The sequence below is a fragment of the Schistosoma haematobium genome, chromosome 4 (genome assembly GCF_000699445.3).
Source record: "Schistosoma haematobium chromosome 4, whole genome shotgun sequence".
Classification (NCBI taxonomy): Eukaryota; Metazoa; Platyhelminthes; class Trematoda; order Strigeidida; family Schistosomatidae; genus Schistosoma; species Schistosoma haematobium.
Genome location: NC_067199.1, coordinates 24,363,232 through 24,387,928, shown reverse-complemented (window position 1 = coordinate 24,387,928; position 24,697 = coordinate 24,363,232). Strand labels below are relative to the sequence as shown.

The 24,697-nt window shown below is 31.5% G+C and overlaps 1 protein-coding gene across 1 annotated transcript in view; it reads left to right on the top strand.

Moving 5' to 3' along the window:
* PDE2A_2 (cGMP-dependent 3',5'-cyclic phosphodiesterase) overlaps window positions 1–1,544 on the top strand; it is a 62,924-nt gene extending 61,380 nt beyond the window's left edge. The window contains exon 25 of the mRNA XM_051216033.1: window positions 121–1,544. Within this exon, the coding sequence (XP_051066585.1) occupies window positions 121–340 (220 nt within the window). The 3' untranslated portion in view covers window positions 341–1,544. The remainder of the gene's footprint in view (window positions 1–120) is intronic.
* Window positions 1,545–24,697: the final 23,153 nt, after the last annotated feature.

The following is a 24,697-nucleotide window of genomic DNA, read 5'->3' as shown; positions in this document are numbered from 1 at the left end:
TAAAAATAATGTTTGAGTAAATGTTGCGAAATTTCGACAGAATAAATTAAATTTTGTAACAGGATGAATATTGTAATAAAAAATTTCACTCTTTGTACCATTTTTTTTCCATAACCACAGGGTACTGAACAATTTATATCCACAATGCTCAAGTATTTTAGATACTATAGAGAAAAATCGTGATAACTGGAAAATAATTCTTGAACTTGTCGAAAAAGGTGATATTAAAGGTAATGGTTCGGAGATTTTCAATCATAATCTTATTGAAATATTGACTCAGTTACAAGTGAAATCAACAACGGAACCAAAATCAGTATCCTTGGCACCGTCAGTTGTATAACCACTTTCATCATATTCGTCATCATTAAAACCAGATAAATAAAACTTGTTATTTTGTGTGATGTAAATTAACTTAAAAAGATGATTTTCCTCTTTCTTATTATGTGTAGATTATCAAACAATCCTTCATTTCCTTTTTTTAATCTGACAAATATATCAATTCTAGTGTAGGTGTACATAAATCAGCTGATCGAAAATAAACATATTAAAAAGTAACTTGCATATTTGTAAAAATGCCAGAGATTGAAAACAAAATTAACTCCACAGTTTAGCTGGACAGCTTGCTTTGAGCTTCTTTGGGAAAATGACCAAATCTCAGAATTATTAGGTTTAAAATAGGGATCAAACAACGACAGCTTTCAAGATAAAATGTTGAAAGATGATTTTTAAAATATGAACATTAGTTATTTCATGTAAAATATTCTCGAAGTATAGTTAGTACAGAAGCTTATGTGTCTATGGAGATTTTTTGTGTAAAATCGTTGTACTTAGCCTATGATATGGGCGCAAATTTATTTATCTGATTGACAGTCACCGGTCAAACTTGTCAGAAGATGCACTGTAAGAAAATAACTAAGATTATGTTTTAATAGCTATGTTAAACGAACTGGTTGTCAGAGTCGTATCTAAACATGATAACGGATGTACTGATTTAATGTATGTCTCTGCTCTCCATCAAACCTGAAATGAAAAGGGAGTAGTGTGTTAAATTTATGCTAACTTATTGATAAATAGTTGCATTTGTATAGTCAGTTATATTCCATCACATCGATTCGAATTCTTTTGGTTTATTTACCTATGTAAACTATCAGTTGTTAATCTTTCTTTTCGAGAACAAAAACCATTTTGAGGGACTTTATTTTAGCCAAAGTCCATTATGTGTTCTGTTTTTATTGCAAGTAACGCTGTCAGATTTTCTGTCACGTTTTCTAAGTTTTTTTTTCGTGTAAGAAAACACCTTGTTCCCACTATATGTTTGTGTTAGGAAAATACGCTTCTGTTCGAAGTTTCGTAAAGATACAGTCTTATCCAAAAATTATTTTCATTAAAAACGTAAAACAATTGTGAAATTATTGAAAAGGCTGAAAAATGTGACTGCGGTTTTCTCTCAATTGCAGTCTCTACAGTCGTCCTTATATAAGAATCTGTGCGGCATCAAATCTAGGGCATATATTATCTCATATTTGCATACCATTTTCAGCCAAATAAATCTCAATTTAGTGTTTCATATATATATATATATATATATATATATATATATATATATATATATATAGGTTTTACGAACGAGTAAATCGTATATTTATTTACAACAAATACATTACCATTACCTCTCATAAATATCATTTTCATTGTAGCTAAATAATGGGAAAAGTAACAATCGATGCATTAGTTATTACCGTTATCAGTAAAGCAACAAATGACGAATGATTAATCAGCATCATTCATATAAGCTTATATTTAGTAGATAGAACTTAAGACATAATGAATAATCAATCCCAATAATATGTGGTATGTATACATCAGTTGACTATCATTATGATCAATCCCTTAATTGACCAATAATAACTCTTCAGAAGTTATACTAGGATGCGTGGCCACCAGTCATAACCACAAGTATGTATTCTACTATTTGCTGACAATATATAAAGTTTCAAATACTGACATTGTGTTGAATTTATGTAAACAGCCTCCATCTTTGGATTCATTCGTAGGTAACAGTAACGTGAAAATGAGTGAGAAACGATATGGTTAATTACCTTCAAGTTATATTATTAAATATCAGTATACTTGACACCAGAATTAAGCATTCGATGAAACACAATCATCACAGTGAACAGTATTTGTTCTACAATTAATCGGAAATGTTAAAACTGATAAAAATCGATTTATATATGCTACTTTTTTTCTATAATGTCCTAATTTCTCCCTTCTTATTTCAAATGATTTATTTGACCTTAATTTATTATCTGATTATTTGTTCATGATGTTCAAAATACAATGCAACAATCACTACTGAAAGCTAAATGGCTTTTTTGGATTTCTTTTCATCGTTGACTATTTATTCGTAGTCATGTTAACTAAATTTTTGGTATATATATATATATATATATATATATATATATATATATATATATATATATATATGAACCGATTGATGTTAGGCCACCACTGAAAACCTGAAAGCACTGGACGGCCGTTTCGTCCTATTGTGGAACCTTTTATTAATAACATGAATCAATACTCAACCCAATCCATGGATCAATCTAAAACAAATGAAAAAATAACAAGGTGAGATTAACACCAAATAATGTTTTGAAGTAAAAATAATTGAATTGAAAAACGTATAGACCGTAAGGTATCTCTGTGAATCAGATATGTTGTAAAATGTTTAGTTTCACTTCCTTGATATAAAAATGCTCTGTATCAAAGCGATCTAATACTCTTATTTCTAAATATGTCTGTACTCAGATATTGATATTAATTTGGCTTGATCATTAGTTAAACGAGGGAATAAAAATGATGGAACAAATAGAGGTTAAGCGTTCGCACGCGAAACTGATAGGTCCTGGGTTCGAATCTCATCGGGTGGGATTATGGATGAGCATTTTCGTTTTAACAAAATAAACCGTATAAGCTTTTCTCTTATAAGAAATTTACATTTTCAAATTTAAATTAAACTTTTATTCAAATGGATAAATGTGAATTTGCTTAAGCATTCTGACTATTCATTTTAAGAATAATTCCAACCATATTAAGGTCAACCGTACAAAAAAAGAAAATAGAGGGAAATTGTTTATTTTAACTTTGTTCATTCTGATTAGTAAATACTGTTCGCAGTGACATACTCTGAACATAAAAGTACATTTTACCTTGTATTATTATTGAAAGATTTTCTAACCAGTTCATTTGATTTAAAAAGTAGAAACTTTACACATAATTTGTTTTTTTTTCCCATTTTACTTCTTGTAATGCTATTTTCTGTCAATGATAGGTTCATTTAGCTGAATGACTTAACTTTAAAGCTTTCATTATCACTAAAAACAATATTTCCGATGCTTACTACAAAAACTGATTGACAAATTATATCGTTCTGATTAGCTTTTTTTTTAAATAAATCGATTTTTTAATATCATGAAATCTTTTTGGTTAATCAATAGTGTGCCTAACCGTTTTAAAGTTTAAAAGTTCACAAGATAATAGAGACAATTATCATTATATTGCATTATATTTTTGTACAAACTATTTTCACTGAACAACGTAAAAGTAAGTTAACTTGTAATCGACTAATATTCATAAAAACTTAAACAAATACATAGAAAGTGATACGTTGAATAACATCTTTAATTCTTATTATTAACGTTTCAGTTTGTATTCACTTACAAAACATCTTTTATTTAAATATCAGTAAATTCATGTAGTTTTTAAACATTTTATAGATAGTTTAAAGTAATGAAAATAATATCTTACAAACAATATAGATATCTAAAATTCAAAAATAAGCTTTACATTGAATCCACAATCACCAATTCTATACACTAGGGATGTGAGATAAGTTGGCTGTATATCATATTATCTTCCTGCTTTTCATTCTTCTCAATAATATCATTAACAGTGACATATAGATGGAGCACTATTCTAATTACACATTTAGATTTACTTTTCTCTATCGTATTGCATATTAAAATAAATTTATATGGTTTCTGGTTATTTAATTGTGACATAACCAACAAATAGATTTACACTTTTATTCGGTAAGAGAGAAATGGAATTACCAGATCACAATATTAAGATTCATCCTGAATGTCTTATGAATCAATTACACAAAACAAATTTGTATCAATTTTAAGTAATCAAAGCCATTTAATGCGTTTTATACGGTGACATAACATAAGAGATTAAAAAAAGGCTTGAGATGAACACATTTCAAGCATATGAGCATGTAAATGGCTACTAAGATGTTATATATGTTTTTTCCAAAATTTTCGATTATATAGTTACAAAAAGGCAGAAATTTCTTCCGTACATTGACCAAACTGGTGGATTTATGCATAGAAAATATTAACTGCTGATATAAAATATTTTATGAAATCTATTTTTATACTCATAGCTAAGTTGTTATAATGGCGCCTTGGTATACAAGACCCATACTGTAGCTTTATACATAAATACAAGACTTTGTTCAGTCTTATTCCACTGTTAAAATTCATTGTCTTAAATTGCATTAACATATATTGGAAAAATTTTTTGTCGAAATTGGGTAAGAAAAAAGGTTTAGTCAAGTATCTTTTAATGACCCGATATCTGTCTCCAATTAGATCGTATGAATGATTGTTATCAAAATGTACATCCTGGCTATCCTTGTATATAATCGTCGACTTAATCCGTGTTAGTGAATCAGTCGGTCAGTCAGTTACAACGTAGAACCAGGCACATCGGTTCAAGTTGTCATACCTCATTAGCACAAGATGAACACCGAATTCATAGAAGTAGTTAATTCAGTGATGGTAACATATAAAAGAAAGATTGCATATGAGGACATAGTATAGGAAGGAAGAATTAATTCGTAGATAGAAAGACATGAAGTGACTTTAGTATCATAGTTTAAGGGAAGACAAAGAGTGTATACACTTACGCCATTGTGATCCATTCTGAGCCATGTCACCAAGAGTCTCCAACCATTGGTTACGATAGTCACGCGGACCCCAAACAAGTAGTCCGCATCTACTAACATGGCTCAGACTACAAGTTAGTGACTTCAAGCACTGATGCCACGTTTTGGTTTAGCCGCCCCTAACTTTCTTCCAACCATCCCGAACACCGGTTAGCATCGAGCATCGTGGTAATTGGTGCTCAGGCATGCGCAACACATGGCCCAACCATCTCAGTCGATGAAGATTCACAACCTCATCAACTGATTTGCCATCATTCCCTAATACCCTGCGTCTAACCTCACTATTACTTACCCGCCGATTTCAGCGAATGCGAGCAATATTTCTAAGGCATCTGTAGTCAAATACTAGTAGCTTACGAATATCTTCTACTCTTAATGGCCACGTTTCGCAGCCGTAAATTAAATCATAACGAACTGCCGCGCAGTATGCTGTGTTAATTAATAACGAGAATGGATTTTTGAATACCTATATTTTGTACACTCATTGATCTGGATAGACAATCAAAGGAATGAAGTGAAGAGAAGCAAAATGACGCGCAGTTGAGAAGGCAAATGAGCCAACTCCATTTAATTAAGCATGAATCAATATTTATAGTCATACAAAGATAAGCGACAGGTGATGAGTGATGAGATAAAAAGTGCACACGCACATACGCTCATATAAAAACAGTCAAGGTTGATAAGCAAATAAGTAACAAGGTCAAAATGTAGCTTGAGAAGAATGGATAAACTGGCTTGTTCGCAAGCTATAATAAACTATATGGGGCCAGCCACTACAACCTCACCTTTTAAATAATATTTAAAATTGCATATGAAATGTTTAAGGGTAAATATTATAGATACATTTATTCAATGATCGTGCATGCATAAGTGATACAAGTTAGCGTACATGGGGTTAAGACTTCCATCGTTATATTCCTAATGTCTTTGAAATACATATAACTACTTATTCAGTCACTGTTAGCCCCCATATGCCCTGGTACGGCCGAGAGTGGGAAGAGTTCGCCCTCCCTCTCTCAATGCTCTCACATGGCCTCACGTATATAGCCTCTGCCAGGAAGTCCTACTCACTGCCTTCTCGCTGCGGGGGTGTTGTTTACGAAATTGAGAGGACGAAAAGCGAATGTCCGGCGCTTTAACCAGGTTGGTGGACATGGAGAGTCCACCTAGGAGAGTTGGAAAACCCTGAACTTAAACCAATGGTGCACATTGGTTCCAGGATCCTAAGGAAACAAACGGAGTATGAACCAATCGTTGTTCACCAGCTACCATTGGACTGCATCTCCTAACGTTGCTCCACTGCCTTGTGGATCAGACCTACAGGTCGAAGGCTCTGAGTGTGGCCCCCTAAGAAAACCACCTGTTTCGGTCTGGGCACCCGGGCAGTATCACAGCCCTCACACAAATCAAATGAAATGAGATTTGTATCAGAAGGGGTTTTGTGGAGATTGTAGTAATTTCAACACTTGAGATAATGAGTCAATTGAAGCTAGACCACCATGAAAAACCTAGAAGCACTGGACGACCATTTCGTCCTATTGTAGGACTCCTCATCAGTGCGGCTCAGTGGCTTAGTTGGCTAAGCGACTGGGACGAGACTGATAGGTCCTGGGCTCGAATCCCGCGAGGCGAGTCGTGGGTGCGCACTGCTGAAGAGTCCCACAATAAGACGAAACGGCCATCCAGTGCTTCCAGGTTTTCCATGGTGATCTAGCTTCAATTGACTCATGATCTCAACTGTTGAAATGAGATTTGTTTGGCGCATATGTATTTGGTGCCTCCTTTTACCCATATCTATGTGTTCAAATAAATAAATGAATAAATCACTGTTAAATTGCGAATAATTTTATGTATCTGCAAAGATTAAGTTGATGATATCCTTTTGTCTTGTAAACCCAATTCGATTAACTAAAATATCCATAGTAAAACACTTTTTTTAATCAAATCAGAAAAATTAGGATTTCATTCAATATTATCATTAATTGGTCTATAAATGAGACATTGTCATCGGTTGTAAAGTATAGTTGGGGGGGGGCGGTGAAGTAAAAATAAAATAAATTTTTGGACATTATTTAATAAAGTGTTTGACTTTCACAGTTATTATAATGAAATTGAATAAATAATTCATAACCAATACAAAACGATGATAATTTTTGTTTTTAGAAAATACTTTTGGTTGAATAACTATGATATATAATACCAAATGTTTTCTTTTCTCTAGGTGATTATTGTAAGCAAAAAAAATTAGGCCGAATTTTGTAAATTATAGATTAAACAATAAAACTAGTGATATACTTTTTCATATTACAATGAGTAGATATTGAAGTTTCTAATATTTCACTACTTTAAAGTAGTTCAATAATAATTATTTGTTTACTATGAAGAAATGAATTAAGCTAAGTTACATTAAATGAAAAATTCTGATTTCTATACATTAATATATAAGAGATAACTATGCCTGTAACCCTTTTAGGATTACTGTCGGTATAAAGCCTGGATAAAAGAGAAGGGTTGAATATAGAGTTATTAATCCCATCCCATAAAAACCAACCTTGCTAAAAAAAATCCAAACCAGTATAAACAAGCTAAACCATTCTAAACTCTGCACTGAAAGTTCAAGGGTCTTCATTTAGAAGAACTATGACGCCTCATGGTAAAAGCCAAGTTCCTTAGGAAGCCACGAGGCCGGTACCCCTTTTAACGACCAGAGCACCAATTTTTATAAGTATATGGAATGTCCGGATAATGTGAAAGACCGGATGGATCAGTCAAATAACTGTGGAAATGAGAAAATACAACTTGAATGATCTCGGAATCAGCGAAACCTATTGGACCCAAGCTCGACAGCATAGGTTAGGTACGTGGTAGATGCTGCTGTACTCTGGTCACGAAGAGGAAAATGCTGTATACACTCAGGGAGTTGCTCTGATGCTGTCCAAAGAAACACGAGATGCACTTATAGGATGGGAATCTCACGGATCTAGGATCATCAAAGCACCGTTCAAAACGAATAAGGAGGGAATTACGATGTTGTCCAATTTTATGCACCCACCAACGATAGCGACGACGACAATAAAGATCAGTTTTACGATAGGCTGCAATCAATCATAGCGAAGCGCACAGGAAAAGACCTGGCCATTCTGATGGGAGACCTAAACGCCAAAGTTGTAATGGACAACACCGGATATGAAGATATCATGTGACGACATGGACTAGAAGAAAGGAACGAGAATGGTTAGAGATTGTCAAATCTATGTGAATTCAAAAAAGTGATTATAAGTAGCACAGTATTCGCAAGCAAACGCGTACACAAAGCTGCATGGATCTCGCCAGACCGCACCACGGAGGACCATATAGATCATATTTGTATCATTAAAACTTTCAGAAGGACAATGGAAGACGTGAGAACCAGGAGAGGAGCTAACATAGCTTTAGATCCCCACCTGGTTATGGTCAAGATGAAAATGAAGCTAAAGAAACACTGGAAAACTGAGGAGACAGCATTATGAAGGTTCAATACAACCTTTCTTCGAGATACTAACAAGACCAACGGATTCCAAATAGCTCACAACAACAGGTTACAAGCCTTACAAGAAAGCCTTACTGAAAGAAGAAGAAATTTCTATGGAGGACAACTTGAAAGGGATCAAAGAAGCATTAACTTCAACGTGTCAGGATATGCTGGGTCTCAAGAAGCATCATAACGAATGGATCTATATCGAAATCCTGGACAAGATTCAAGAAAGGAAGAACAAGAAGACAACAATTGACAATAGCCGAACAAAAGTGTAGAAAGTCAAAGCACATGCTGGAAACACATCCACAAACAAGCAAGTGAAGTGGAGCATTGGAGCCGACAAGCAGAAATTCGTGTAGCAACTGGCAACGATAGCGGAAAGATGCTGCAAGAGAAGGAAATATGAAAAAACTGTATGGAAGAAACTGGCAGGCAAATATAGTAAACTAGAGGGACCAGTCAAGGAAAAGAATGCAAGCTAATCACTGAGATTCAAGAACAGAAGAACTGATGGGTAGAATACTTCGAGAAACTGCTAAATACACCAGCTCCATTGAATCGACCGGACATCAAAGCAATACACACAGACCTTCTCATGGATGTCACTTCACCAACGGTCGAAGAAATCAAGATGGCAAACAATTGAATGGAATTCGTCAATAGACATCAGCTTTCTTGAAGATGAGGCATCGTTTATTTATGAATCCATCTGGTGACTAAATGCTGATTTCCTGATTTAGTTATTTGAAAATTAAACAATTAATACCTCTAAATTGACTTAGTATTATTTACTTGAACCTTCCCATTGCTGTTTAAGACTGCAATTGACCAGTCTCTTATTGGCATATGTGCATACTGTGCGTACTGCCTCGATATTGCCTTAATTCATAAGCATTCTTAGCAAAGATAGTTAGTGGATAATACCTCTTATGATAAAACCCATAATAAATTTTCCCAAAACCTTCTTTTGGTATATACATATATTTAGCACTCCTAATGATACATTGAACCTCTATTCTACTTAAAACTATACAGACAGTATAATTGCTCATCCATATATTGTATCGAAATCTTTAAGTAAAACAAAATGTTACATGTTTTATCCAGGTAAACAGACGTTCGTATCACAAAAAATAGTCCATACATAAATTTTCAAATTAGATTACACTGAAAATATAACACGAAAATATATCAAACTAATATCAACATAAACATTTACTGCTGAGTCTGACATTTTAGATGATTTATCTTTAAAATATGTATTGAAGAAGACTAAATAACATACGTATATATGATATTTTCAGACTACTAAACGAGAATAAGCGTGACATTTTTAAAAGTCGACATTAAATTATTCAGAAGCTGTACTGTTTTGTTTCAAAAATGTCAAATAAAACACAAATTTTAGGACGAATTGTTAATCATTCAATAAGTTTTGACATTCCATCTATTTTATCTAGTCATAGTGATTTTTGACTATCTGCTTTAATATTGTAACCAGCTAGTTTTCAGTCTTTTAGGCTGTATCACATACGTAAATGACTACCGTTTGCGTAAGTGTTTTAGGAAAACAACTAAAGTACAGTCACCAACGTAATTGTGGTGCGATTTATATGAGACTTCCAGACGTTTAAATCAACTGAAATTCCTAACTATACCGTATATATTACATGTGAGCTGCATCAGTACAACTCTGAAAAGCCATGTATTGTAAGAAATATGACCATTTATCAATGTTGTGCAAGAATCATTGAAATTTCTTTTATGAAGTTTCGCACTTATACTACGTAGTGAAAATACAACTTTTTCAGTAGTTCATATTTATTGCCAAGAATTCCGTAGTGTTAAAAATTAATAATAAATAAAATGATGAAATCGTTTATGATAAACTATTCAAATCATCACCACAAGAAATGCTATCTAGGAAGTACAATCAACTACATTAATAAAAAATGGGATGATAGTGAACGATTCATTGTTGCGATAAATAAATTATGGTGTAAAGAAGTGCACTGACAAGGAGCTGCATACTACGGAAGAAATGGTCGTCTATTACTTCCAGGCTTTCAATAGTGATCTCACATTGACCAGTTCATGGTTTCAATGAAATAAAAAGAATGTTTATAAATCGAATAATGTAAAATGCGTTACGGATGTATAGTTTTAAATCAATTAGTCCCTTTGATAAATTTCGATAATACAATGAGAAGACGAAGGTTATCAGAATTATGTGATATATTTGCGCAATACCTTTCGATCAATCTGATCACAAATATACTTGCTATATGAAAAATACAGGGTCAACGAGGCAGGTTAAAGGTAAAATAAAATACACAAAACAATGTGATAACCACTCTAAATAATAAATCACTATTACTAGGGTAAGTTAAGGGTATGAACAAATTATTTTTGAACACACAAAGGGGGTTTCAGTTGCCGTATAGCTGAGGCATCAATAAACCTTAGTATACACCCTTGAAGGCTTTTGTACAAAACTACAAAGACTGGCTTGTTATCAACCTAATGACCAGTCTCAACCAAATGTTTCGCAATGGTGAAAGATATCTCTCTATCCTGTGATTTTATTTGAAATTGTGAACAGTTTTCCAACTTTGTAAAACTATCACATGAATACATTTCATAGTTTTACCTTCATATTTACTATATCCCAGTCCTTTATCGACATCTTGCCTCACTTTCTAACTTGTTTGGGTTTTTGTTATTTCCTTTAAGAAAAAAAACACAAGAAAGCAATTTATGTATCCTCAATTCTCAAGTTAATTAATTTACCGTTTTATCCTATTATCTGAATAAAATAAGAATAACAAAAAATGTGAATGACGTTTGAAGTGGAAAACTATCTATAAACCATATGATTTTTTTCTTTTTTCTCTGAGATCCTCTCATCTATACTTTAGTTTTATTTACTGCCTGGAGAATAACAAACAACAATGTGTGAAAGTAAACACGTAAAAGAAAAAAACCTCAACTTATTATTTATATATAAGAAGTAAATGTAATTTTAGAACTGTTCTTTAAAGCAGCAAACTCTTAATGTTGTTATAAAGTGATGTCACCATCAAACTGATTATACAAACCTTCCCTTAATATTTTTGGTGTACTATAGCAACAATTATGTCGCCATACCCTTATTTTGTTCTAAATATGATCCAGTTTAAAAAAGATCAAACGATACAATCAGAATCAGTAATTCAAATAAATTATTCATGTGATAAAATGATATTTCAACAAACATTTTCAGGGAATACTTTGAGTTGTTTGTTGAACAGGTTACTGGGTAACAATAAATTCATTTATATTAAAAAAAAAACAATCATACTTACCATTAAAAACCATATTGCCTTAACCTACTTTAAAATATTCTATATTCATTTTAACTTGTTGACCTAATAGAGGATTTCTAAATAAAGAACCTTTATATATTAACCTAGAAGTGTAAATTCATTGAATATTAAGTTTTATTTTTATATAAACTCAAATGAAAATAAATAATATTGACTCTTGGATTTTAATTAAGACACTCACCAAAATAATGACATCAGGTAGGGATAAAAAGAAATCAGGAAGAAAACCACTGTTTAATGCTGAATGGACTTTACAAAATTTTATGGTCATTTCGAATTTTGATAAAACGTATTTCCAAAAAAAAACATGGAACAGTTTACAAATTTTATTTTATATTAAACACCAACCCAATCACACTTGATGGTGAAACTCTGGAAGATGTGGAACCCTTCACGCACCTTGGAAGTATCATCAATGAACGTGGAGGATCAGGTGCAGACGTAATGGCAAGGATTAGCAAAGCAAGGACAGCAATCCTACAATTGAAGAACATATGGAACTCAAAACAAATGTTAACCACCATCAAAGTCGGAATCTTCAATATGAACGTCAAAACAGTCTATTGTACAGAGCTGAAACTTAGAGAACTACTACAACCATCATCAAGAAGGTACAAGTATTAATAGTTGTCTACGCAAAATACTCAAAATCCGTTGACCGGATATTATCAGCGACAGCCTACTGTGGGAGAGAACGAACCAACTCCCAGATGAAGTGGAAATTAGGAAAAGACGTTGGAAGTGGATAGGACATACATTAAGGAAATCATCAAACTGCATCAAAAGGCATGCTCTAACTTGGAATCCTGAAGGGAAGCGGAAAAGAGGAAGGCCAAAGAACACATTACGTCGAGAAATAGAAGCAGATATGAAAAGGATGAATAACAACTGAAAAGAGCTTGAAAGCATTGCTCAGAACAGGGTTGGATGGAGAGAGCTGATGGCCGCCCTATGTTCCCTCACGAGGAGTAACAGGCGTAAGTAAGTAAGTAAGTAATTCTTAAATATTAAGTTATTTTTAAAGAGTGGATAACTAAAGTTCAGTTAACTATCTTCAATGAATGAACAATAAAAGCCATGATGAATGTACAACATTTTTCATCAAAGCTGTGATACAGGTGTGTGATAATACTCCAAAAAAAAGAAAAGAAAACTAAAACCATAATAGTGTGAATGTATCGAATACTAATAATATAAATTTAAATAAAATCGATAAACAATCAATTCATTGAAACCTTATTGTATAATTTAATTTTCGAGGATCATTATTAGGTCATATAATCATATTAATTTACAGTTACTAAGGCAATCCAATCACTTTCACTAATTTTTAATATCAAGATCCTATCATTAATTCAACATAACATATCTCAAAGTAATTTTTAAAGGACTATGTGTACATTTCGCTCATCAGTTACACTTTATTCAACCACTGGAGCTTTGTATAGATTTCAACCAAGTTAATATATGTTTTTCTCATAATTGTACTTACATTTTAATAAGTAAAATTGATCATTTAACTTCTCTATTTTAAAAGTGAAAAACGTCATAGAGAATCGCATCATTCGACCGTCAATAGAATGAATACATTATACCCTTTTGACGCTTAAAAATTTAATGACTTTATCGTGAATTGAAATATATGAGAGTAAGTGACAGAACATGCCATTAAAAATGTTAGAGTAATAAAGAGTTGAGTTAAACTAACCAAAACTCTGTGAACTAATATAAAAAATCTTTCTGTTTAGTCGAATTATCATATAATAAGTTGAGAATTCTTTCTAAATCCCTCTTTATAAATTACTTCGATTAAACTGTTAGCATTAAATAAAAAAACGTCAGTAAAAACAATTTCGTTTTTTTTCACACACTGGTAAATACAAATAGCCAGTAATAATTTAGTGAATACTTTAAACCGACAATTCACTTGTCTTTCAATAAAACTTCTATAAGACGAAATCTGGGTTTTATTAATCAACTTAATGTACTAGTTCCTGAGATCTATGTTTTTAGTTATGTGCAATTCACTAAGTCAACTAAATCAATGTCCACTTAATGTTTTAACACTAATTAATGCCTACTGTAACTGCTAACAGGTTAGTCTATCAATTATTAAACTTTATATGAAAATCAATTACAATTTGTTTCTCTAGTAAATTGTATGCTCAAAACTGGTTTGTTTATTATCTCTATAGTACATTGTATATTCTGTAACGTATGAGCTAAGCTTGAAAGAATATATGCCTGAAATTTGATGAGTAAATAAGTTTGATACCAGAGTTAACAATCAATCGTAAATAGTTTCATTGAGAATTGTATCAGTATAAATTACATCCGAAATGATACTATCAATTTTTATCTTACCTATTATGTAAGTCATTTTTTTCCAGCAATTCATTGCATGCTTTCACCGTGACATAAATATTTTTTTCGAATACAGAGGGAGGAATTATGCTTTTAATAATGTGTACGCTTTAAGAATCTCTAGATCAGATCAAAAAAATAATGGATTGTTGCTTATCAAAATTAGACTCTAAAGTTTATAAAAAATAAGATGAAATTTATTAACTGAGAACAAAACGCTGATTTCATGTAGAATTCAAAGCAATTTGATAGCAAAAGTCTGTGTAAACATGAAACATTTATCGATTATTCTAATCCCAAAATCGATAGTTAGCGTATTTATAGAAATAGTTTATTTAAACTGAAAATAATTGTTAATAAGGGGTATCCAATTGATGTCTATTTATCAATCTCATTAGGTTACTTATAACTTAATGGGATCAAATATACTTTAGAATATCATGACAATAAGAGATTGAATCATTTTAATTTTGACTTGACAAATAGTATTTTATAGTAAACATATTACTAGATATGAAAAAAGCCTCAATACATATACCTTGTGGTGTCAGTTTAATTTTTACACTACTATTTAAAATATTGAACAGTGACAAATATTAAAAATTTATCTAGTGCCTAGAACTTCATTTGTCATTTCGATACAATTTTCCATATTTTCATACTACAAATTCACTGGTTAATCAACAGAACTATTCATTTTAGACATCATTTATTCATACAATACTATCGAATATAACTGAAGTTTGATCGGATGACGGACTTATATAATGGAAGTTTGTAGTCGTGCAAGCTTAATAAGATGTAACCATGGATATAGAAATTTATTAAAATCTAAATTGGGTTCTGTTTTGACAAAACTGTTCTGCTTATTTCAGATTTATCTTGTAGCTAAGCGTTCATTCATTTTCGGAAAAATCATACTAGACATTAATTAATTAAAAAAGATCCGAGACTTTGTTTGATGAGAAACGATTAGAATGAATAAATGTTCTGCAGCTCATAACGTTGACAAAATCCAGGAGCATTATATTGCTGGATTGTTTTTCAGTAAAATATAGATATCGGTTTCTATCTATATCGAAAATATATGTTAATTGCAAACAAAAGGGCGGCCTGCTTGAGCATCTGAGCTACCTGTTCCTGCCATCTAGATATTTCAACAAGTTATCTATTTTTGTTTGTTTTAATATATCATTATGTTTATTAATCACATAACCTATTCTGCTGCGTTTCTGAAAGGTGTACAACCTTTCGTTGTCAAAGTTACAAAAAACTCAATAAGAGACAATGTGGTTGCTGGCAACATACAACGAAAAGAATGCACATTATTCAGATGTCCATTTACTGAACTGCTAACATTTAACTGGCGATCACTCAATATTTATCGCCAGGACCAACCAAGAAGAAAGAAACGGAAACTTGTTGAAATACTTTACGCTGAGAATTCTATTTTGATAATAATAATAATAATAATAATAATAAAACATGTACGTCATACGGAATCATGCAACATTATCTGATTGTATTGTATTCGAATTGATTCTTGACATTCTTTTAACAATCAGTATACAAACTATAATCTTAATAATAAATATATTTTTGTTATATCCCAATGAGTAGTAAAATTGTATTTCTGATGTTTCGTGACTTAATATAAGTCACTTCTTCAAAGTAAATAAGTAACCGAAGTTAACACAGGTTTAAATAATACGAAGAAAATAATGCAGAATATTTTTGGTATAATCAAAATCGTAATAAGTCTGAATATGTCAATGTCAAGTTATTCTTGGTTAAGGTGGATTTGTATGACCTGCCACTGTATTAATGTGTCGGAGTGTGGGTATGAGAAATGTATGCATTTGTAAAATTAAGTGTACGTGCAGATTGTGTGGAAAATAAGGTCAGATGTAATTGCTTAGGTAACTAGTCCAAGTTGGCTGAATATTTAGACATTCTTTCCCATTTGGGGCAGATGGATTTAGCATAATATGAAACACTTCAGCTACTCGCCTCTCATTATAGTTGGAAAAGCCTTTCTGAATTATTTTCGCATCCACACTCCCATACACAAATTAATATAGTGACAGGTCATACAAATCCACCTTAACCAAGAATAACTTGACATTGACATATTCAGACTTATTATGATTTTGATTATACCAAAAATATTCTGCATTATTTTCTTCGTATTATTTAAACCTGTGTTAACTTCGGTTACTTATTTACTTTGAAGAAGTGACTTACATTGAGTCACGAAACATCAGAAATACAATTTTTCTACTCATTGGGATATAAAAACATATGTATTTATTATTAACTTTCTATCGATTGCTTAGTTTATTTGAAACTATCAAGTTCAACCTCGGTACTGATACCAATGATTTTAATATTACCAGATAATGCATATTGTATTTTAGGGAAATAAAACACAGTAACACTTAATTTCATTTGTTTGCTGTGTGTCGAACTGGTGTTTTAAGTTTAACTGAATAGAATATTGATGTGTTTCAGTTGAATAAAATCAGTATTACTGTGACCTATAGGTATTGCCGTATTTTTGTAAACTTTTCATACTTTGAAATCACAATACTTTAATACTTCGGTAGTTCCACATACTTGTATTAGTTGCTATGTATTGTACAATAATATAAACTCAGTGGTGTTTATCTACATTAATGTCATTGAAATCATGTATTAATTAATGTCAATCACTATTGGAAACCTGGAAGGTCGTTTCGTCCCAGTATGGGACTCTTCAGCATTGTACACCCATGATCCCGCACGTGGGACTCAAACTCAGGACCACTGAGCCGGTATTCAATGGTGTTAATATCTAACTTCAACCACTCCGCGACCATCTTTCATTGTCTTTGGTGGGTAACTGTCTCACACCCTGCTCAGATGAACTCCACTGGTCATGGTTTCCCATTAGAACTCCGAGAATTCTCCCTCGAAACTAGTCAATGGTGAGCACATGGTAACTTCAAGTTTGAGGTTGTGAAAATAGTTGAATTTCATTGAAATTAATAAAAGTAACAAATAAATACCAAATAGCAATAAATATATAAATATCTTTTCATGAAACATAAAAGTTTTGGTCCTCTCTCTACCTATGTCCATGAGGTTTTCTTTATTGAAGTGATTTCGTGAGACATTCATTCGATCTATCTAGCCTTAAGTAGATCTCCTTATCCTTTAAATTTATCTCACATTGATCCTTATCTTGGATTATACAAACCTAAGATTTTCTAATAAGTTTCTATTCTATGTCTGAAGTAGTGCAAAGAAGTGAACGTTTCTTTTTCAGCATTTTAATGAGGTCAACATAAATTCAAACTACCGTAAATTAGTACGCATGAATGATTTCATCTTTGTATACAACTTTCAGTCTACGTTTATTTTATCCTCTTGGGGTTATAATAAGATAATTTAATATCATAATAAATACGATTATTTCATTCAAAACATTTTCATTTTAAATAAACAAGAGGTTAAATAAAAAGAACAAGTATCATTGAACACGTTTCACAAGTACATTTTTATTAGATCAATCAAGTTCTTTGTAGATGAAGATATTTCTCAAAGACTTCAAACACATATATATTTCGATAATTCAATAAAAGCTGATGATAAACATCCATCTTCTGCTAGTATCGAAAATATAGTTAGAACTGATCATAAGTTTGATATTAACTTAACATTTTTGATGCCGTAGGAATAATACTTATATTTATTAAATCTTCAGCTATACATAAACCTAAACATCATAAGTATAGTCATAAATAACTTCTACTCACATTGAAACTACCCTCATTTTAATCTTATAACTCGAGTGATATGTTTTATATTGTTTTTTCCTTATTTTCTCTCTTATTTATATCTTCATAATTATCTAGTCCGAACTTCATTTCTCATACAAATAATTTAACGAATTAGTGTCCATTGATATTATTTGAAATCCACTTCACTTATATATACTTCATATAAAGTTTCCTTCCTTATTTTAATATCTTCTTAATAAAAGGATTTCAAAGGATTAGTCCTCAACCAACAAGGTAGTCATCAATTATTTTGTTTGATTGAGATCATGAACAGATTTATGTTAGACTACCGTTAGGAACCTGGAAGCACTGGACGGTCGTTTCGTTCTATTTTGGGACTCCTTAGCAGTGCGCATCCAAGTTCCTGCTCGCGGGATTCAAACCCAGGGCCTTCACTCTCGCGCGAACGCCTAACCTACTGGACCACTGAGCCGGCATCCAATGGTGTTAGTGTCTAACATCAACCAATCCACGAAATTGCGCGACCATCTTTCATTGTACTTAGGTAGATACCTGTCTCTACCAGACACGGATTAGCTCTACTGGTCACTAGAACTCCGTGAATTCCCTCACGGAACTAGTCACTAGTGAGCACATGTTAATTAACAGTATTTGGGTTGTGGAGCTTATTAAGTCCAGTGCTTCCAGATTTCCTAACGGTGGTATAACACCAATCGGTTCATGATCTCAATCAAAAACTTAATAATCTCCACAACCCCTATACTGATAATTATTTTATTACTCACTAAATAAAAAATACAATATCTATGTTGAATTTTTAAATTTTCAGTGACTACTCTTCAATGATTAAGAAAAACAAAACAAAACATCAATAAATTAAAAATATCAGTTCATTATTTCACTTAGTGATTAAACCTATAATTAAAAACGAATGAAGAATAAACTATTTTGTAAGAAAAAAACTCATTTCCTGTATATCAAATTATTCACTTCAATTTACTCAATTTCTACATTGAACTTCTATCATCTAAAAAAGATTTTTCTATTTTTCTTTATAAATTTAATGAATTATATATATATATATATATATATATATATATATATATATATATATATATATGTATATATCTTAACCACTTGAATTTCTCTTTTAATATAATAAGATTAGATGCCTGTAAAACAAAACAAAAAACAAAGCAATATACAATGAGTCCGAAATTGAGAACAAATCAATATACTAATAAAAAAGGAGTTAAAACGAAAACAATAATAATTCGTAGAATGGACATTGTTACTCTGTTAGTTTTTATTGAAAGAATCATTTGTTTTCCCTATGACTTCTTTTTCCACATAATATATATATATATATATGATATAGATATACATATTGTTTATAAGTTGTGTGCTACTAAATGAGAGATAATAATGTTGTTCTCTGTTGTTGTTTTTTTTCTTTTACACATGTTCTATAGTTTTGTATAGATATTATATGTTAAACACGTAAACAAACCTAATTGAAAGTTTGATATGGCCAATATAACAAGTTTTAGTACAAAATGAGATTTAGATAGTTTCTTGTGAGAATATTATAGGTTATTTCAGAAAGAAAGGTTTTAAACTCTGTGTTCTTTCAAACTTATTTATTAAATAGGAATTCAGTACTAGTACAGACTAGATTATTTAAACAGATTTGTTTGTAGAAATTATGATAAAACAACTGATTAACTATGAAAATGTGTGTCATTATTTTTTACTCACTGTACAACATGAATGTCTTGATATTCAATCCATTCGGGGTTATGCATGTATATTCTTTAGAAGACCACAACAATTCAATGACATTCATTCAACTCTCTTAGATTTTATTGGTTCATCGACGGACATCAGTATGTGATGAAAATAAAATTGAAATTAGGTCATGAGTTTATTTTGTTCCTTTATTTGTAGGCTACCGAAAGACTTAACGAAATACGTAAAAACCAGTTGAACAAACTGAACACACGTACTAAGTATTTTCATAAGGTTTCTAAAGTTAGCCTGTACTAGAGTGTTGTCTCAAACCGTAAGGTTGAATTATGCCTCAAATGAAACGTTCTTCTGTTGAACATAAATGAACAATGATTTCTATTAGTAAGTCGATAAATTTAAGTGTATTCATATTATAGTTCAGTGATTAAACTTGACCATTCTTGATTGAGTTTTAGCTACTTAAAAGTCTGTTATTTGAAAGTACATTTATTCATCGTGACATACATTCTAACTAATCACGTCGTCTATTCCCAGATAATTCACACTGCCATTAACACATCACAGATTCTTCTTTTAGCATAGTGTATAGAAAACTGAAGTAGAATTTTTTGTGTGATCTATGCTTTCCTTTTCATTATACTATAGTGCATGAGTAAACAAAATTCTTTTTTTCAAAATTTAATAATGTATCTTACATTGTAAAAACATAATCATTATTTATCAACATACATATATGTTCACCTTGGCCTAAGACTGGATTACTGAATACCGAAACTGAATATTATAAACCTCTCAACCCCCTTCCCTTTTTTGTTGTTGATTACATCTATTTTAATCTTCACACCCATCATTCTCAATTCACATGAATTCTTTTTTGTTTACCGTAATTACCTTGACAACACCACTCTTATTACATATTATATTTATAAAACAGTATTATTATTATTACCATTATCATTATTATCTCAATTGACAAGATGAAATTCTCCTACTATGCATTCTATTCACACGACGTTTTGCATTTTCATTTTTGCTGTATTGCTATTTTACTAATTGCGACTGGACACTTTACTCCAAATCATTCTCGACTTTATTAAATGACCTCTCTAATTTACAAATAACACAATTTTGAAGTATATATGTCGTAACAGATGCAAATGTTCACCATTTTTAACATATAACATTGTCAAATTCATTAGTACATGTGGCATATAACTACGGCACTCGAACGTATAGAACCCCACAGTCGAAAAATCAAAAGACAGAGGGAGGCTGTACAAGTGTTTGTTTAGTAAGAATCTAAATGTACAGAAAGTTATAGGTATTTATAGATATTAGCGTTTGTTATAACACCATTATAATTCAGCCAATCCGCGAAGAGGCATGTTATACTACTAACCAATAGTAGCATGACACGTTGATATTCTCGAAAGCTCCATTGCGTCCTGTTCGGATGGAACTCTTTGACTCCTCTAGGGCCTCTGAACGCTCTGTCGTTAAAGAGTCAGGAATAGTGATTATTGTTTCAGTAAACTAAAAATTTATATAAGAGAGTTGTTAAATTAGAAAACTCATCTCAAACATTGTTAAAGCCAATAAATATTTTAACTTAGGTATCAGGTTTCAAACTGTCATATTTATTCATCTTTTTTTGGAAAATATATACCATTCAAACGTTAAAAGGGAGAGTGTACTCTAGAAAACAACTATTTTTGCAGAATTCTTCGCAATCCACGCTTTGTGATCCATATTTCGGTAACCTCGATGTAATTTCGAAAAAATCCGTTGGTCAGAATCGATTAACAATTAACCATCATTTTAAATTTATAGTGTTCACAGCTTCTGATTAAATAACTTCATAAATATGTACTGTACTATATTTTGCTAAACCTATTGAATTGTTCTTATAAATGTCTGGATACCACCTGCTATTGAGTAAAATTTGGAATCAATTTTAACAACGTCATTTCTTATCATTCCGATGTTAAATGTTACAGTACAATAAAAGTTATTCAAATTTAACAAGATACAACATTCACAGACTATTAACAATCCTTAGAAAACCATTTCGTCACAGAACAAAACGGACAGGTAAGACAGATTGTACTGTCAATAATCATTTCATGTTAATAATGTACTAGACAGCTTATTTTTGTTATACAAGATAGAATTATCCATTCAAACAAATTAACACAATTCTTAATTTTTGAAAAAAAAACATTTTGGAAAACGTCAGTGATTATTATCATCGTATGAAGGAAAGTATTTATGGATATTCACAGTTTTCCTCTGAAGTTAACTATATTCAAAAATTCTGTTTTGCTTTTATATGTAGATGATGGTAGTTTGTATTTTTTTAAAATCATTAACACGAAAGACATTTTACACTATGTGGAATGTACTTTAAAAACTAAAGTTTATAATGATAATGTTGTTTTATTTCCTAAATTTTCATGTGTAGATAAATTGACTGTTCTGTTTAAAGTTTTAATAAAATCAGTATGAAAATTTGTGTAAGTTGTAGTACTTTCACAGGTAGATTCACGAGTTCATCTAAGCTAAACCACCAGTGAACTAGCTTCAAGATGAATTTCCTGGAGTTCTAGTAAAATGTCGTGACTAATGGAGTCAAGTCTGTGTCAGGTGTGAGACTGTTATTCATCGAGAACAATGGATGAAGGGTTGAGCAAGATCATGAATCGATTGAAGTTAGACATTAACACCGTCGGATGAAGGTTCAGTGGTTTAGTGGTTAAGCATTCACGCATGAGACCGAAGGTCCTGTTTTGGAATCCCATGTGAGGGATCGTGGATGCTCATTGCTGAAGAGTCTTCAACTAGGGGGGGAGGCTGTCCAGTGATCCTACGTTTCCACTGGTGGTCTAGGTTAAGTTGAATCGTGAATTTAACTGAGTTTATAAAATATTAAGTCTAAGTATTACATGACTTAAAGGTAAAAAACGGTTGTTAAAACAAGTAATGTAACAGGAACATGTTAATTCCATATAATAAAAAAATCAAAAATTAGGTAAATAGATTTACTGGGATTTATTAAAATAAAAATCTATCAATGGAAACACTTAGTACTCATGTTATTAGAAAGAATTTGTCCTTTAAAAGTATACTTAGAATGAAGTTGAAATATTCGACACATCAACTAAGTATAAACTATGATGAAATAGGAGTTAACGGAACATTTTAACATCTGAGTTAGTCTACCTAGAATGTTATCCACAAGGGTAGTTTACACTGTTCGAATAAATCTGGGACTTTTCTTTATGTACACTAATTAATAGTCTTATGGCTTGAGAACACAACTATTTAATTGATGTGATTTTCGTTGGACTCCATATAAATTAAAAACAACATTATTGATTTAAAAAAGGGTTTTAATGCTGATAGAAATGTCTATAACAAACGCGATCGTAAAAAATATTGTTAGAAGTGGTTTAGTGTGTTTCACTAAAGCATTGGAATACTTAATAGTTCCATTACGGTTGACCCAAATAGTAGTTTCCCATATACCAGTAAAGAAATACTCCTAACTAAATACATTATGATAATTATTTAATTTACGTTAAAGTGAAAATCACAAGCTGATCTTAGTTAGATTCCTACTAAAAACCTGAAAGCGCTGTACGGCCGTCTCGTCCTAGTATAGAACTCCGTAGTCGGACTTCAAAAAACAATCGTCCACGAAATTCATTTGTTGCGTTTGACTAAATATTTGAATACCAACCCATATTCCTTACTTTAAATGATGCATTATTTAAAAAATGCTAACAGTAATACAATTTATCAAATTTGTTTTGCAGTAATTAGAAAAAATATTTAGATGTCATTCTTCAAATATTAATTATATTGATGTACGAATGATTTTTAAACTCTGGAATTTCTGACAGTTTCAAAATGAATTAGTTTGTAACTTAAACTATTTGAACAACGAAAGTTTTGTAATGAACTAATTTTCTTGAATGTTGCCTATATCAGAAAACAAGCAATCAAACACATTCAGATTATCAGTTCATTGTCATAAAAGATTTGAACAGCTAAAAATAGAAGTATCGTTTTTTGATAAAATAAAACATAAGTAGTACTTCATTACAAATTTGTTGTAGAACAAAGCAATGTATAAGCATCTAACACTTTAAAATATCTAGTTTTGGAGTGTATATATGTACTGTAGTACCTAGTACCTTGTCGAGCACACATAGGTTATTCTAGCTTTCGAATAGATCGGTTTATTCATTCCTCTCAAGTTTCACTTTGACCTTATCAATTATTCACTTAACAAGCTTGACTGTTTTTATATGAGCGTATGTGTATGTACTGCTAACGTTGTTTGTTACCAGTCTATTACTTATTTTTGTCGGATTATAAATATCGAGTCACCTCTGACCGGATTGAGTTGACTCACTTGCCTTCTCCATTTCGCTTTACTTTCTCAGTTTTCATTCTAAATATCTATCTGCATAAACAAATGCTTGAAATAAATTCCTTCAACGCAACCCATATTAAACTTCTTACTACAGAGATGGCATAAACAGGATTAACCTAAGTAATACACAAAGTTCAATAACAGATTTATATTCATAACATTTTCATACATCTATTCAAATCGGAGTCAGATCAACAGATCATTAAAATATTTATCAACTTATCAAAAACCTTATATTTTGCGCTTTGTCAATCAAAAAATTCATAAATATTATAATGATGGAAAATTATAGTGAAATACACTTTAAAATCTTTAAATTTAGTTCTAATCTAAGTTCTACGAACTATGTAAATATATCAGAAAGTGTTTGTGGAGATTTTAGAAGTTTCACAGATTGTAATCATAAGTCAATTGAAGCTAGACCACCATGGAAAACCTGGAGGCAGTAGACGGCCGTTTCGTCCTAGT